The sequence below is a fragment of the Gobio gobio genome, assembly GCF_949357685.1.
Source record: "Gobio gobio genome assembly, chromosome: 15".
Lineage (NCBI taxonomy): Eukaryota > Metazoa > Chordata > Actinopteri > Cypriniformes > Gobionidae > Gobio > Gobio gobio.
In genome coordinates this window covers 48,072,398-48,086,596 of record NC_137108.1, presented here as the reverse complement: position 1 = coordinate 48,086,596, position 14,199 = coordinate 48,072,398, and the positions used below count along the sequence as shown (strand labels likewise).

Here is a 14,199-nt window from a genome sequence, read left to right as displayed (position 1 = left end):
CGGGTTGGTGACATCATAAACCCTTGCTATTAACATAAACACAGCCCCCGCGAACACGCAACAAAGTGGACGAGGCCACGTCGCAGTCATTACGAAAGAGAAAGAGCTGTTGCAGAACTACAAACTACATTTGGCCATCTAACCAATCTAAGACCATTGCATTTTTCGGAGGGATGGGCTTCACAGAAGCAGGTAGCAAACAAGCCGTGCAAAGGACAGTGGAGACAGCGGTGTGGAATAAAGGTAAAATATAAGAAAAATATGGCGTTTTAAAAAAAATAAGTATTAAGACATGTTATACTGCGCCCCATAAACACAACCAAGCCTAGAAAAAAAAACACGGAACCACCCCTTTAAGCAAGTCCCAGACTGTTTTAACTGAAAGCAACTTGCATTGATACTGTATACACTATATTGCAAAAAGTTTTGGTACGCCTGCCTTTACATGCACATGAACTTTAATGACATCTCATTTTTAATCCTTAGGGTTTAATATGGAGTTGGCCCACCCTTCAGCTCTAACAGCTTCAACTCTTCTGGGAAGGCTTTCCACAAGGTTTAGGAGTGTGTTTATGGGATTTTTTTTTACCATTCTTCTAGAGGCGCATTTGTGAGGTCAGGCACTGATGTTGGACGGTTCCCACAAATTTGGAAGCATGAAATTGTCCACAATGTCTTGGTAAGAGTTCCTTTCACTGGAGCTAAGGGTCCAAGCCTAACCCCTGAAAAACAACCCCACACCATAATCCCCCCCTCCACCAAACCCTAAATGTGGCACAATGCAGTCAGGCAAGTCCTGTTCTCCTGGCAACCACCAAACCCAGACTCGTCCATCGGATTGGCAGACAGATAAGTGTGATTGGTCACTCCAGAGAACACGTCTCCTCTGCTCTAGAGTCCAGTGACGGCGTGCTTTACCCCACTGCATCCCACACTTTGTATTGCACTTGATGGTGCAAGGCTTGGATGAGCTGCTCGGCCATGGAAACCCATTCCATGAAGCTCTACACACTGTTCTTGGGCTCATCTGAAAGCCACAGAAGTTTGGAGGTCTGTAGCTATTGACTATGTAACTGTCTGTGAAACCAGGCCATGATTAGTCATTCTTAATCATAATGTATGTACAACCCAATAATGGATTAACTGGTGATGGTTGGAAGTAGTCACTGTGAAACCTTCACAAAACAATAAAACATAATACAAATAATAATCCACATCACCACACACCCAAAGTACAAATGCTTGTCTAAACAACGTTTGAAATAAAATTATTAGCCCTTCATGTAGTGATCTGAAGCTTTTACTAAGGTGTCAAGACAAGGTCATGTGTTTTGCATACGTGTATCATGAAATGCATTTTCATACGAGATATAATTATATCATATAAATATAACCTAATAATTATGTATAATAATTAATGTCATTATGTATTATATACACATAACATGAGGCATAACATTATGACCACAGAGAGGTGTTTTGACAAGGGCCAAATTGTGATAGCTGGATGCATCTCCAAAACTGTAGCTCTTGTGGGGTGTTCCCAGTCTGCAGTGGTCCTAGGAAGAAACAGTGTTGAACCAGCGACAGGGTCATGGGCAGCCAAAGCTCATTGATGCACGTGGGGAGCGAAGACTGGTCCTTGTGGTCCGATCATACAGACGAGCTACTGGAGCTCAAATTGCTCAAGAAGTTAATGCTGGTTCTGATAGAAAGGTGTCAGAATACACAGTGCATTGTAGTTTGTTGTGAATGGGGGTGCATAGCAGTGCCCATGCTGACTCCTGTTCACTGCCGAAAGTGTCAACTGTAGGCACATGAGAATCAGAACTGGACCACGGAGCAATGGAAATGTGTCGGAGGCAGTGATGCTTTGGGCAGTGTTCTGCTGGCAGGGTCCTGCCATCCATGTGGATGTTACTTTAACATGCACCACCTACCTAAGCACTGTTGCAAACCATGTACACCCTTTCATGGATTCACTTTAAGCTTTCAGTTAACGAGTTCGCCTGTCCATTTGGCCTTAAAGATTAATACTAAATAGTATTTACTATTAATAGCTTGCTGTCCTTGAAGGAGGCTGGAACCCGTGGCACGGCTCGAGTTCAGAGTTAAAACCCCCTTATAACAGAACTGCACATTGGAGGAGAGAGAGAATTAGAGGAGGAGATGGGGAGGAGAAGGGCTGCTGGAAGAATTAGTCAAGGGGATGGCACGCCGTCTGCTGCTTATATAGTGCACTCGTAATCAGTGTTCCCTGTAATGTCTTTTCTCTATTGGGCGGACATTTTGGTCACCTGAGCAAAAACATCCTTTATATCAGACCTGTACAGTGCACATAAACACTCACAAAAAGTGTTTTCATCATGCCGTTATAACTTTTATTATTAATAAAATAATATTATTTTTACTTTTTTACTTTTATAATTATACCCTTGTTGTAACTTAGTGATATATTAAATCATTTTTAAAGCAGTTAATGTAGAAGTCACTAAATTAAGCACATGTTAGTTTGACTGAGACATTTTACCAAGAAATACTATTTCAAACTTTTTAATGGCAAAGATCCCTAAACAATCCCTTTGTGAGATCAATTCTTTATTAGGATTACAATATAATATAATTATTATAGCCTAAAATGATGATTGAGGGGACTGAATGTTTTAGGCTCTTTCTGAACCTTGAACTTCATTACGTGATGAGTGATTTTTGGGATATGAGAAGAGCAGCAGAAATGCAAAGCAAGTGTCTCAGAACTGGAGGAAAAAAAGTAAAGAGAAGACTGTTTCATCTCACACAGCAAGACACAATGTGCAGAAGTGAAATGCACTGATCTAACAGCATCTGATGGCATTGTGAGGGGAAGACGTACACTGAGAAGTGTCTGGTCCCCGCTTACCCATTTTCCACCTGAATGGTTTCACGTTCTGGAGCCAGAGCCTGTTCTCGGCCAGGCGAACTGTAGCCTGTCGCATGTTTCCACAGACTTGAGCAACAAATGTTAACGTAATGCTGCCAGTGCTATGTGTTGTTTACATGACTATATAATATAACCAAGTTTAAAATCAAACAGTTCATGTTGAAGTGATTTTACTTTCGTCCATCCAAGGACGTTAAGTAAGGTAGTGATTGGTACTCACGTCCCCGCTGACGTTGTGATTTTTGGATCATCCGTCACTTAAGGTGTGGTTATGAATACATCAGATGACTACCTTCCCCTCTCTTAGTTTTGGACACTAGTCAAGGTCTTTTACCTTGGTTGTATGAGATCACTCCACACAGGAGCCTGTCCAATTTTTAAGAATGAATGTAAAGTGGGAAGAGTTGGTCAGCTGATTTATCTGAAAGATTGGTGAGATTTCTAACTTGTAGAGCGTCTTCTGTATTATCAGCACAAGGAAGACACAATTTAAATAAAATACATTTTATTAACAAAGATAAGTAAGAATAACTAACACAACTGCTAAATGAATACAATGAATGATAAAGGAATAAAGTGCATAAGTTGAGTGTGGCTATGGAAGAGTTGCGTTATCTTATGGAAAGATAAACTGTTGTTTCTCTTTGAAACTAAGGTGAAGAACCATATTATGCATCAAAGAAATAAACGAAAGATTATTTGTTATTAGCATCAGTTATATTACCGCTAATATAAATTCGAAAATCATGTACTGATAATATACAACATTGCCAAGGTTTCTGGAAAGAGGTTTGGTTAAGTGATATTTACATTCCACTTGGTTGAGTAAGCAGTCCGATGGCTGTGACTTCTTTCACTGGTTGTGCTGGGTGACAATGCAGTGGGGAAAGGAGCTGGAATACGTTTCAACAGCCGTGAACATGAAGATTTGTGGGATGCTGATCTCCTGGATCACCAAAGGGTCCTAAAATCTGGAACACGCAGACGAAGGAACCTTGAAGTGAAGGTTTGCTCTTCTGAGCTTAAACCTTGTTGCAAATGTCTGTGTATCTTCTGGCTCTCTGGGCCAGAGACTCGGGACGTGCTGTAGTTGTCACTGTCTCGCTGGACTAAAATTCTGAATGTAGTGTTTGTTAAATGTCTCTTTCCTCACAGGCTGGATGTTCAGAACGTGGTCGTATCTGTTGCTGCCTCACAAGCTGAAGACTCAGATCCTCAGATCTTTTGTTGTCTCTCTGGATTAACCAGAGGCTCAGAATGGTACAGTGTATCTGATATGTCTCATCCTTGGTGAACACACTAAGAACTTGGTGAACTGTTTGTCTCAAGGAGAAACCCAGAACTTGGTGATCTGTTTGTCTCTCTCAAGGAGAAACCCAGAACAAGGGTGTCTGTTGAAAGGGTACCTTTATCCTTTTCCATATAGGAAGAGATTGCAATTTGGCGCTTTTCCATTCCAGTGTTGCAATTGGCTGCTGACATCAGAGGGGACACACAGTGTGGCCCACCCTTCTTTCCCCTGTGGAAATCATTTGCATACTGTACACAGTTAGAAGTCTTTAAAGTGTCTTTAAGTTTACCAATGCATTTTTCACTTTCCAAACCACCATCAGAATATCCTTGGCAATATTCTAAACAAAAAGACACCAAACATGATGGAAAAAGATTGAACTGTCATGCATTCATTCATTTGTTCATTAACAGCTGAATCTGTGTAAGATGTTGCATAACAAAAAGGTGTCACTGAGAATACTTATTTCTCTGAATAAGTATGAAATGGATGTGTGTAGTTTACATCAGTCTTAAGGTTTCCAAACATAGTTATGAATGGATTTGGATGGATCACTGTGGTCTTTCTTTGTTTCACCCAATACTGCTGATGTCCTGAGGAATTGTTTATGGCAGTCACAGACCAGGACATTAGGGATTAGTCTCTAGGTGGGTGAAGGGCAGAAACTGCATGTGGACCAATGAGAAGTCCTGTCCTTCCTGGGCTTAGTACCAGAGGTGGTCTTCTTGGCCTCTAAGAGGTCTCTGGCTGTTGTCCTAGCATCTTTATCTGATGGCGTTGGACAGTTTGTTTGTGTTAGTCCACCAAGATCCAATCAAAATGTAGCAAACCTTTGTCCACTGTTATGGGCAGAGAGGACCGACCATAAACTGGGCTCTGGAATGTGTCGTCCACTACAATGTGCTGGTTCTGTTGTGCTATCTCTGTCCTCTTCAGAGATATTGCTATTTTTCAGTGGCAGTAAAATTCTTATATAGTGTAAGAATTGTTTTTACTGCTAAGACAAAAAGCTGAGAATAAAACAATATAACACACTAATCTGGAGAGAAGATCTCACAGAAAGAGTGTAGGACACGACCTGCCCAAACCCCCTGACGAATTGGGATCACTTCTGGGAGCCCTATGAGCTTCGAGTGTATACAGAACAAGCCAATGCACATTGGCGTGTGAGATTTGTGTCTCGTGCTCCGCCCCGCAGCACAGGTATAAATATGAAAGTAGATGCAGTGCATATTTGTCATTCACTTCAGAGCTGAATGTTCGTGCTGCTGAAGGGCGTTCCTGTTAAGTCAGAGAGAACGAGAGAGAGAGAGAGAGAGCGAGGAGAAGAGTTTGGTTCTGTGAGGGAAGGCACGATCAGCGTGGACCGCAATCTCACTGAGAGATATAAAACTGCTGATTTCACAGCATTAACTGTTAGCTTGGTGAGGGCGTTCCTGTACAGTGAGTGCATATACAGGGCTGCACTATCTCCCTGTGTTTTGCCGCGGTCATCTCCCTGGGTGCTTCAGCACACTTAAAAGTTCCACCCGTGTCCACCCTGTCACCAGCTGACAGTCACAATCGCTGTCTTATGTGTCTGCGCATTCAGCACGCTGAGGCAGTGTTTGTGTATAGTTCATGTACCCACTTCGGGAACATGACTGTCTCTGCCCTTACCTATACCCCGATCTAGAGCACATAAAATTGGAGAAAGAATTTAATTATTTAAGGAGTCAGAGTTAAAATTAGATGGCCACATTCTAATCAATTAAGTGAACTTCACAGAAACACTGATAAGCAATACACGCAGAATTCCTTCAACCACGCTGTTGGATTCTGTTGTTGGGCTGATGGGTGGAATTTACAGCGGAAAACACAGCATATTGCTGCCATATGGAAGCCAGCAAATAAACTGGATCGCAGATTCTACCCGACCTAAAAGCATCCATCAAAAAATCTCTATGAACTAGAACATATTAAAACGTGGATAAATCAACTCATCAACTTGCAATTTGGCTTTCATTGTCAATTGCACCTGCTCCTGTTGCGTCCTCAAGCTGGCAACCCGCGTGAGCATCGGGTCTGAGGAGGAGGGGGCGGGGGAAACAACTCTCTCCAATATTTTGAATTTGTACTACAGTACCCATTTCAACCATTTCCAATGACAGCGCTAATGTCACAGTCACCAGCTCACTCACCGCATCTGCACTACACTTCCCATAATCCTCTCTGCTCACCACCTGCACACACTCCACCATCACCCGCACCTGCCATCAATCACCCTCATCATAGACTCACCCTTTATATTCCCCGTTCACCATTCACTCCCGGCAGTGGCGGCAGGTGATACACATTCATTTCCCACAAATAATTGAATGAGGAAATGAAAAACAAAAGAAAAACTAGCATGTTGACTACTTGAACATACATTTTGCTTTCCTTTCTTTCTGGCCAGCAAATTTCTCAATGACTCTCTGATTAAAGTCAGTCATCTCAGTAGTGTCATGACGGTTGCATATTTCAGTCGGATATTTGAGGTCTCTTACCCCCGTTGTTGTCCACAAAACTTCAGTACCGACACTTTGAAATAAAAGACAGGGAAAGCAATAAAGGGCATTGCTAACAACACATCCAGCCAGCCACCTACGTTTCTCATATCAAGCGTGTAAAGATCCGAGTGCAGCTGCGTCCTGTCGCTGGCCTGCTGCTGGATTTGTTAATCGCGTTGGTCTGGTTCGGGATCTTCCAACAAACGCCTTGTGAAATAATTTGGTTTAACTGCTGCCATCTCTACGAAACTGATCATCCTAGCAACGTTTTGGCGGAGTCGGAGTGACGTCGCCCGCTCACTTTCGCTTTAGTGGCCAAGAACGGAAAGTTGAAAGACAGGTGACGAGAACCAATCAGATTGGATAAAATAACACGCATCCAATTCTGATTCACCAGGGACGCAGCGACCTGCGTACGGAGGAGGATCTTTAAGAACCAATTAGAGACCAGATTCAGGTCACATGCTGCCCGTATATTTTTGGCTCAGATAGACATCCATTTGTCCGGCGTCCCTCACGCATGAAACCGCATGATACATATTGAAGAACATAATAAAATAGTTAACCGATCAAAGCCAGTTTTTATTAAATGCTGAGGCTCTTACTAACAGCCAGCACATCGTATGAGTAAACTATTTTATTTTTATTTCACTTTTATATCATTTTTGTATACATGTATATTTCTGGAATTTTAATGGGGGCCCTCTATTGACCAGCCGCCACTGACTCCTGGTCTCGTCACAGTATACACTGTTCATAACCCTTACCATTCTACCTAACGGTAATCGTCTCGTCTCGTCTTTTCAGTCCGTCTGCCTGGTTCTCGATCTCTCTTCTTCGTCTCCATCATAACCTGCATGGAATATCAACCTGAATCCTCACCAGCTAAGTCACCATTTACATCCAGTAAGTCACCATCCACTTCCATCGCCCGGTTCCCACTGTTCACCACACTCTGCTTTAAATAAACATTATCACTAACCTGCCTGTCTGTTCCCTTCTCTGTGTCGTGAGCGCCAGACAGTGCATTTGTAAGTTGCGTCTTAAAGGGTAACTAAACCCTAAACCAACTTTTTTTAGTTAATGATCTGTAATACTGGGGCTTTATTAATGCTGTTCATTGATTCGAGTAAATGTTTTGACATTTGAGTATAAAGTGTTTTAATTCTATAAAATATGGTGTAAAACCGCCAAAGTGCTGCCCTCTTAAGATTGAACGGTGGCTACTGCAGTTGAATTTTCCTATTGGACGTTGCAGTTCATCATGACGTAGGATGGCTCTTCCAACGGCTCACTAGCCACGCCCCTGGCATGACACCCTCAGAAATGTTACATGAAGTAGAAACATTATGAATGAAACTTACTTGACACTTGCTTTAACATTGTAATGAAGAAAATGCAGTTAAATAATGCAGCTGTCAGTACACGTCAGGATTTTCTTGCAATATTATAGCCGCCCGTCATGTGTACAGATAAGTTTCATTCATGAGAAGCACTTTCAAACCCTAACACACAAGTGGTTGCCGCGGTAACGAACAACAATACCATAACGTGCTGGCGTATATAGTGTAACTTATTTGAGGAAATCTGTTTATAATAGGCTATTAGGTCTGAACTTATTGGTCCTGCGCTGCTTATTGATTCAGTTAATTTGAATGAAAATACATTGTATGTATTCAATTCAATTCAATTCAAATTTATTTGTATAGCGCTTTTCACAATACACATTGTTTCAAAGCAGCTTCACAGAAAGTGCATTTCATAAATGTACATTAAAAAATGTTAGAAAAGAGAATGTTAAAGAAAAAATGTTAGGATAAGTTAATCAATCATGTATTATTTTAGGCCATAACAACGCTGGCGTTGAGTCGTCTCTTCACAGGCGTCGAGTCGTCTCATCACAGGTGTCGGGGCATCTGAAGTCTCCATCAGAGGCTGGATACAAACTGGAGCTGACGAACTAGTTACCTCGGGACTAGTGTCCCGAGATAACAACAGAAAAGCAGATGGGAAATAATTAGCATAGCTGCTGTTCAGAATATTAATGCTGTTGGTGCGATTTAACTGTAGTATAAAACTTAATTATAATGTGAATGCTTGGCTAAAGAGATGCGTCTTTAATCTAGTTTTAAACTGGGACAGCGTGTCTGAACCTCGAACAATATCCGGAAGACTATTCCAGAGTTTAGGAGCTAAATGTGAAAAAGCCCTCCCTCCTTTAGTGGACTTAGATATCCTAGGAATGACCAGAAGCCTCGAGTTTAGTGATCTTAAAGAGCGCGATGGATTGTAGGGCGATAAAAGATCAGTTAAATACACTGGAGCTAACCCATTTAGGGCTTTATAGGTCAGTAGCAATACTTTGTAATTGATGCGGAACTTAATAGGTAACCAGTGTAGGGATGATAAAATTGGTGTTATATGATCATATTTTCTTGACCTAGTAAGCACTCTAGCAGCTGCGTTTTGGACTAACTGCAGTTTGTTTATCGATGATGCAGGACAACCAGCTAATAAAGCATTACAGTAATCTAATCTCGAGGTCATGAATGCATGAACTAACTTTTCTGCATCAGAAATAGATAGCATGTTACGTAGCTTGGCAATGTTTCTAAGGTGGAAAAATGCCGTTTTTGTAACATATGAAATATGACTTTCGAAAGATAAGTTGCGGTCTAATATAACACCCAGGTCTCTTACTGTAGTGGATAAAGCGACAGGACATCCTTCCAAGTTAAAGTTGTATTGTGAGAGGTTTTGTGGGCAATTTTTTGGACCAATAAGTAATACCTCCGTTTTATTTGAATTTAATAGCAGAAAATTACACGTCATCCAGTGTTTAATATCATCAACACACGCTGTCAGTTTAGATAATTTAGCGTTTTCATCTGGTCGTGATGAAATATATAATTGAGTGTCATCAGCATAACAGTGGAAATTAATTCCATGTTTTCTTATAATATTACCAAGTGGCAGCATATATATTGAGAATAGCAGAGGGCCTAGCACGGATCCTTGCGGCACCCCATAGTCTACTGATGTCATCTTTGATTTTTCCCCATTTAGACAGACAAAATGGTAGCGGTCTGATAAATACGATCTAAACCAGTTTAATGCCTGTCCCTGAACACCAGTGTAATTTTGAAGTCGATCTAATAGTATTTTATGATCTATAGTATCGAACGCAGCACTAAGATCAAGTAGAACTAGTATTGAGATACAGCCTTGGTCAGAAGCTAGAAGTAAATCATTTGTGATTTTAACGAGTGCAGTTTCTGTGCTATGATGCTGCCTGAATCCTGATTGAAATTTTTCATAGATATCATTTTCTTGCAAGAAAGAGCACAATTGAGCGGACACAACTTTTTCTAGTATTTTAGACATGAATGGAAGATTTGATATTGGTCTGTAATTTGCTAGGTTATTATGATCTAATTGTGGCTTCTTAATGAGAGGCTTTATGACTGCCAACTTGAATATTCTTGGAACATGACCTAAAGATAAAGACGAGTTAATAATATTGAGAAGAGGCTCTTCCACTACAGGTAACAACTCTTTCAGTAGTTTAGTGGGTATTGGATCTAATAAACATGTTGTTGGTTTAGATGCAATGATAAGTTTATTTAGCTCTTCCTGTCCTATGGTTGTAAAGCGGTGTAGTAGTTCTTGAGGGGCGATAATTGCGGTTGAATCATAAGACATCATTAATGATTGTACATTTACAATTTTGTTTCTGATGCTTTCTATTTTGTCAGCGAAGAAGTTCATAAAATCATTACTACTAAACTGTAACGGAATATTTTGTTCAGGCGATGCTTGTTTATTTGTTAGTCTAGCCACAGTGTTAAATAAAAACCTTGGGTTATTTTGGTTATTTTCTATTAGTTTGCGGAGATGCTCAGCCCTGGCTGCTTTTAGGGCCTTTTTATAACGTGACATACTTTTTTTCCATGCGATTGTAAAGACCTCTAAATTAGTATGTTTCCATTTACGCTCTAAGTTACGAGTTTCTCTCTTGATAACATGTGTAGCACTGTTGTACCATGGTGCTTTAGTTTTCTCTCTAACCTTTTTTAATCTAATTGGTGCTACAATTTCTAATGTACTAGAGAAAATGGTGCTCATACTGCTAGTCATTTCCTCTAGTTCATCTGTTTGTTTGGGTTCACTTAGCAGCTGAGCCAGATCAGGTAAGGTATTTGAGAATCTATCTATAGTGGTTGGAAGGATTGTTCTGCCTGGTCGATAACGTGGCGCAACATGACAGATTTCAGCAGTACGCAGTATGCAAGTTACCATGTAATGGTCAGTGACATCATCACTTTGTGGTATAATATCTATATCGGTTGGGTTGGTTCCATGTGATATAATTAAATCTAGTGTGTGATTAAGACGATGAGTGGGACCAGTGACGTTTTGCTTGACCCCAAAGGAATTTAATAGATCTGTAAACGCAGCCCCTAACGCGTCATTTGTGTTATCTACGTGTATGTTAAAATCTCCAACAATTAATGCTTTATCGACGTTGACCAATAGATCTGAGAGAAAGTCTGCAAACTCTTTTAGGAAAGCAGCATAGGGCCCTGGAGGTCTATATACAGTAGCTAAGGCTAGAGATAATACAGATTTCTTTCTTACATCTAATAGCGTGACATTTAGCACTAGTACTTCAAATGAATTAAACCTGTGACCTGTTTTCTGGGTAACATTAAGAATATCTCTATATATTGTTGCAACACCGCCGCCACGACCAATCAGACGGGGCTCATGCTTATAACAGTATCCTGGCGGAGTAGACTCATTTAGACCGAAATAATCATTTGGCTTAAGCCAGGTTTCAGTAAGGCAAAGTACATCGAAACTATTATCTGTGACCATTTCATTTACAATAACCGCCTTAGGTGTGAGCGATCTAATGTTTAGAAGACCTAGTTTTAGAAATTGTTTTTGTTCACTAATATTGAGATTTTCTGGTTTAATCACAATTAGATTTTTCCTAGATCCTACAGTAGATTTAATGTTTGACCTCACTAAACGAGGAATAGACACAGTTTCTATATAATGTTCTACATTGGTACTTATGTCAATTAAGTTAGTACAAAATTGGTTTTGTTCACTAATATTGAGATTTTCTGGTTTAATCACAATTAGATTTTTCCTAGATCTTACAGTAGATGTAATGTTTGACCTCACTAAACGAGGAATAGACACAGTTTCTATATAATGTTCTACACAGTTATGTTCAGACACAGTTTCTATATAATGTTCTACATTGGTACTTATGTCAATTAAGTTAGGACAGCAAATACTGTGATTTGGACTTTGACTTACTAGTCATATGATGGTGTGCAGCGCTCTGGAGATGTTGTCCGACAGAAGAGCCGCTCCGATTCTGCTGGGGTGAAGGCCATCAGGACGGAAGAGCCTAGGTCGCTCCCAAAACAGATTCCAATTATTTACAAAGAGCAGCTTCTGTTCATTACACCATGACATTAACCATTCATTTAGAGCAAATAATCTACTGAACTTTTCATGTCCTAGTCGGTACGTGGGAAGCGGTCCGGACACGATGATCGCTGCTTCAGGCGATGTTCTGCGCACCGTCTCGATCAGGCTCCTGTAGTCCCTCTTCAGAACCTCCGTCTGTCGCAGCCTGGTGTCGTTCGTCCCCGCGTGCAGCACGACAGCTCCGATGCGTTCGTCACCGTTCAGGATCTCGGGAACCTGCGCAGCGACATCGAGAACTCGAGCACCAGGAAAGCAGTGAGTGATAACCTTGCCTTTACCTGAGGTAGCGTGGACATGCCGGACGATGGAAGTACCGATGACCACAGCGTCGCGTTCCGTCTCGCGAAGAGGGGAGAAGCGGTTCCGGGTGGAGATCTCGAAGACCGGGAGGGGCGGAGAGGTCCTCGCTCTGGTCCTGGCTCGCGTCTTCCGCTGTGGAAACACCCAGGGTCCATGGCGCTGTGTCGGTGCCGGAGTGAACGAAACCAGGGATGATGATCGCGTCCTGGGTGCTTGGGTCCTGTGCAGAGAAACACGCGGAGTAGACGAGGTCGGAGTCAAAATGTTAGTATCCACTGACTTGTGCGCATCGGCGCGTGATGTTTCAAGCGCCGTTCGCCGCTCTCTCAGCACAGCTTGTCTGTCTAGAAGGCCGCGAATCTGACTCGCCAACGACTCCAACTCCAACTGCACCGAATGCAGCTCGAACGTGTCCTCACCTGCACTCAAAGGTAACATTAGACACACATCCGAGTTATTCGCCATTGTAGCAGAAGTGCTACGATGGCGAATTGTAGCTATCAGTGTTTACCGGGTGTAACGTTAAACAAGTTACCACGCGTGCAAGGCTAGCGGGCTACCGGTGTAAACAAGTTACCACGCGTGCAAGGCTAGCGGGCTACGGCTAGTAGCGGAAGTTCGGATATAAGTAGCGATATCAAAGCAATCCGATTGTTTTTTATAGAGAATCGTATCGGAGATATGTTCACACGCTGTAAATAATAGAAAGTATTCGTTTGTAAGCGAGTATTAAGAAGAAAATCAAGGATTATGAATCAATTTGACGGAGCTCAAACACAAACAACGCGCTCACAACCCCATATCAGATATCTGTATATCAGATATCTGATCAATTTAGTGGCATTCAGTGAAAGGATTTGACTTTTCATAGATTAGGTCAGTTCTCTTGCGCTGCTGCTTCACTAGCATCGTCGGCATCGGGAGTTAACGCAGTTTGAGGCAGCGGCTCACATTGATAAGGCTCTGGGTCTGTGTCTACAGACAACTCACGCTCCTCCATTTCATGTGAAGGTGGGGGAGAATGACCGCTCTGTTGCAAAGCTACTGGCGTCAATCCAGTCATTCTCCATCTTTGCGACTCGCAAGTTAGACAGCTGTCAATCAATCTGTCACTTTGAGTCCATTTCAATATGAAAGTCTTTGCTCCTGACCCATTCAGTCTTTGCCATCTAATGGTGTAACTTTCACTGAAGTCGAAACACAATCACTAGCGGACCCTTTCTCAATACGGCATGTTATTTAAGTAAAATACTTGTTGGAAAATAATATTTAAATAAACAATATCAGTAGCCATTATAGTATATATTAGCTAATTATATATTAGCCCAGTTAAATAAAAATATAAAGTTATGAAAGCCAAATCAGTTTGCTCTGGAACAATTAATAGATTAAGACCAAAGATTGCCTGCTTGATATACCCAAAATGAATTATACCTTGTGTTTAAATCTACACAATATTCTTGAAGGACTGGCAGAGATAAAGCTGTTCTCCGTGGGCACATGAGAACTGAACGGCGAAAACGTGATATTTGACAAAAAATTATCATTTGACCCACATGTCTAAAATACAGTCAAAAATATTTTTTTTTCGCCTGAGAAACATTGCAAAACTACGCCCCATGTTATCTGTTTCTGTTGCGGAAAAGTTG

At 41.4% G+C, this 14,199-nt stretch overlaps 1 protein-coding gene across 1 annotated transcript; it reads right to left on the bottom strand.

Moving 5' to 3' along the window:
• Positions 1–8,626: 8,626 nt before the first annotated feature.
• Positions 8,627–13,093, bottom strand: LOC307138909 (uncharacterized protein). The gene is made up of 2 exons (XM_079837603.1): positions 12,074–13,093; positions 8,627–8,717 (listed from the first exon to the last, which is right to left on the bottom strand). The coding sequence occupies exon 1, from the start codon at positions 13,013–13,015 to the stop codon at positions 12,077–12,079; it is 939 nt and encodes a 312-aa protein (XP_079693729.1). The 5' UTR covers positions 13,016–13,093; the 3' UTR covers positions 8,627–8,717; positions 12,074–12,076.
• Between the last annotated feature and the right edge of the window lie 1,106 nt (positions 13,094–14,199).

Excerpts from the sequence above, each read along its gene's own strand:
- LOC307138909 (XM_079837603.1), bottom strand. The coding sequence starts at position 13,015 with ATGGCGAATAACTCGGATGTGTGTCTAATGTTACCTTTGAGTGCAGGT.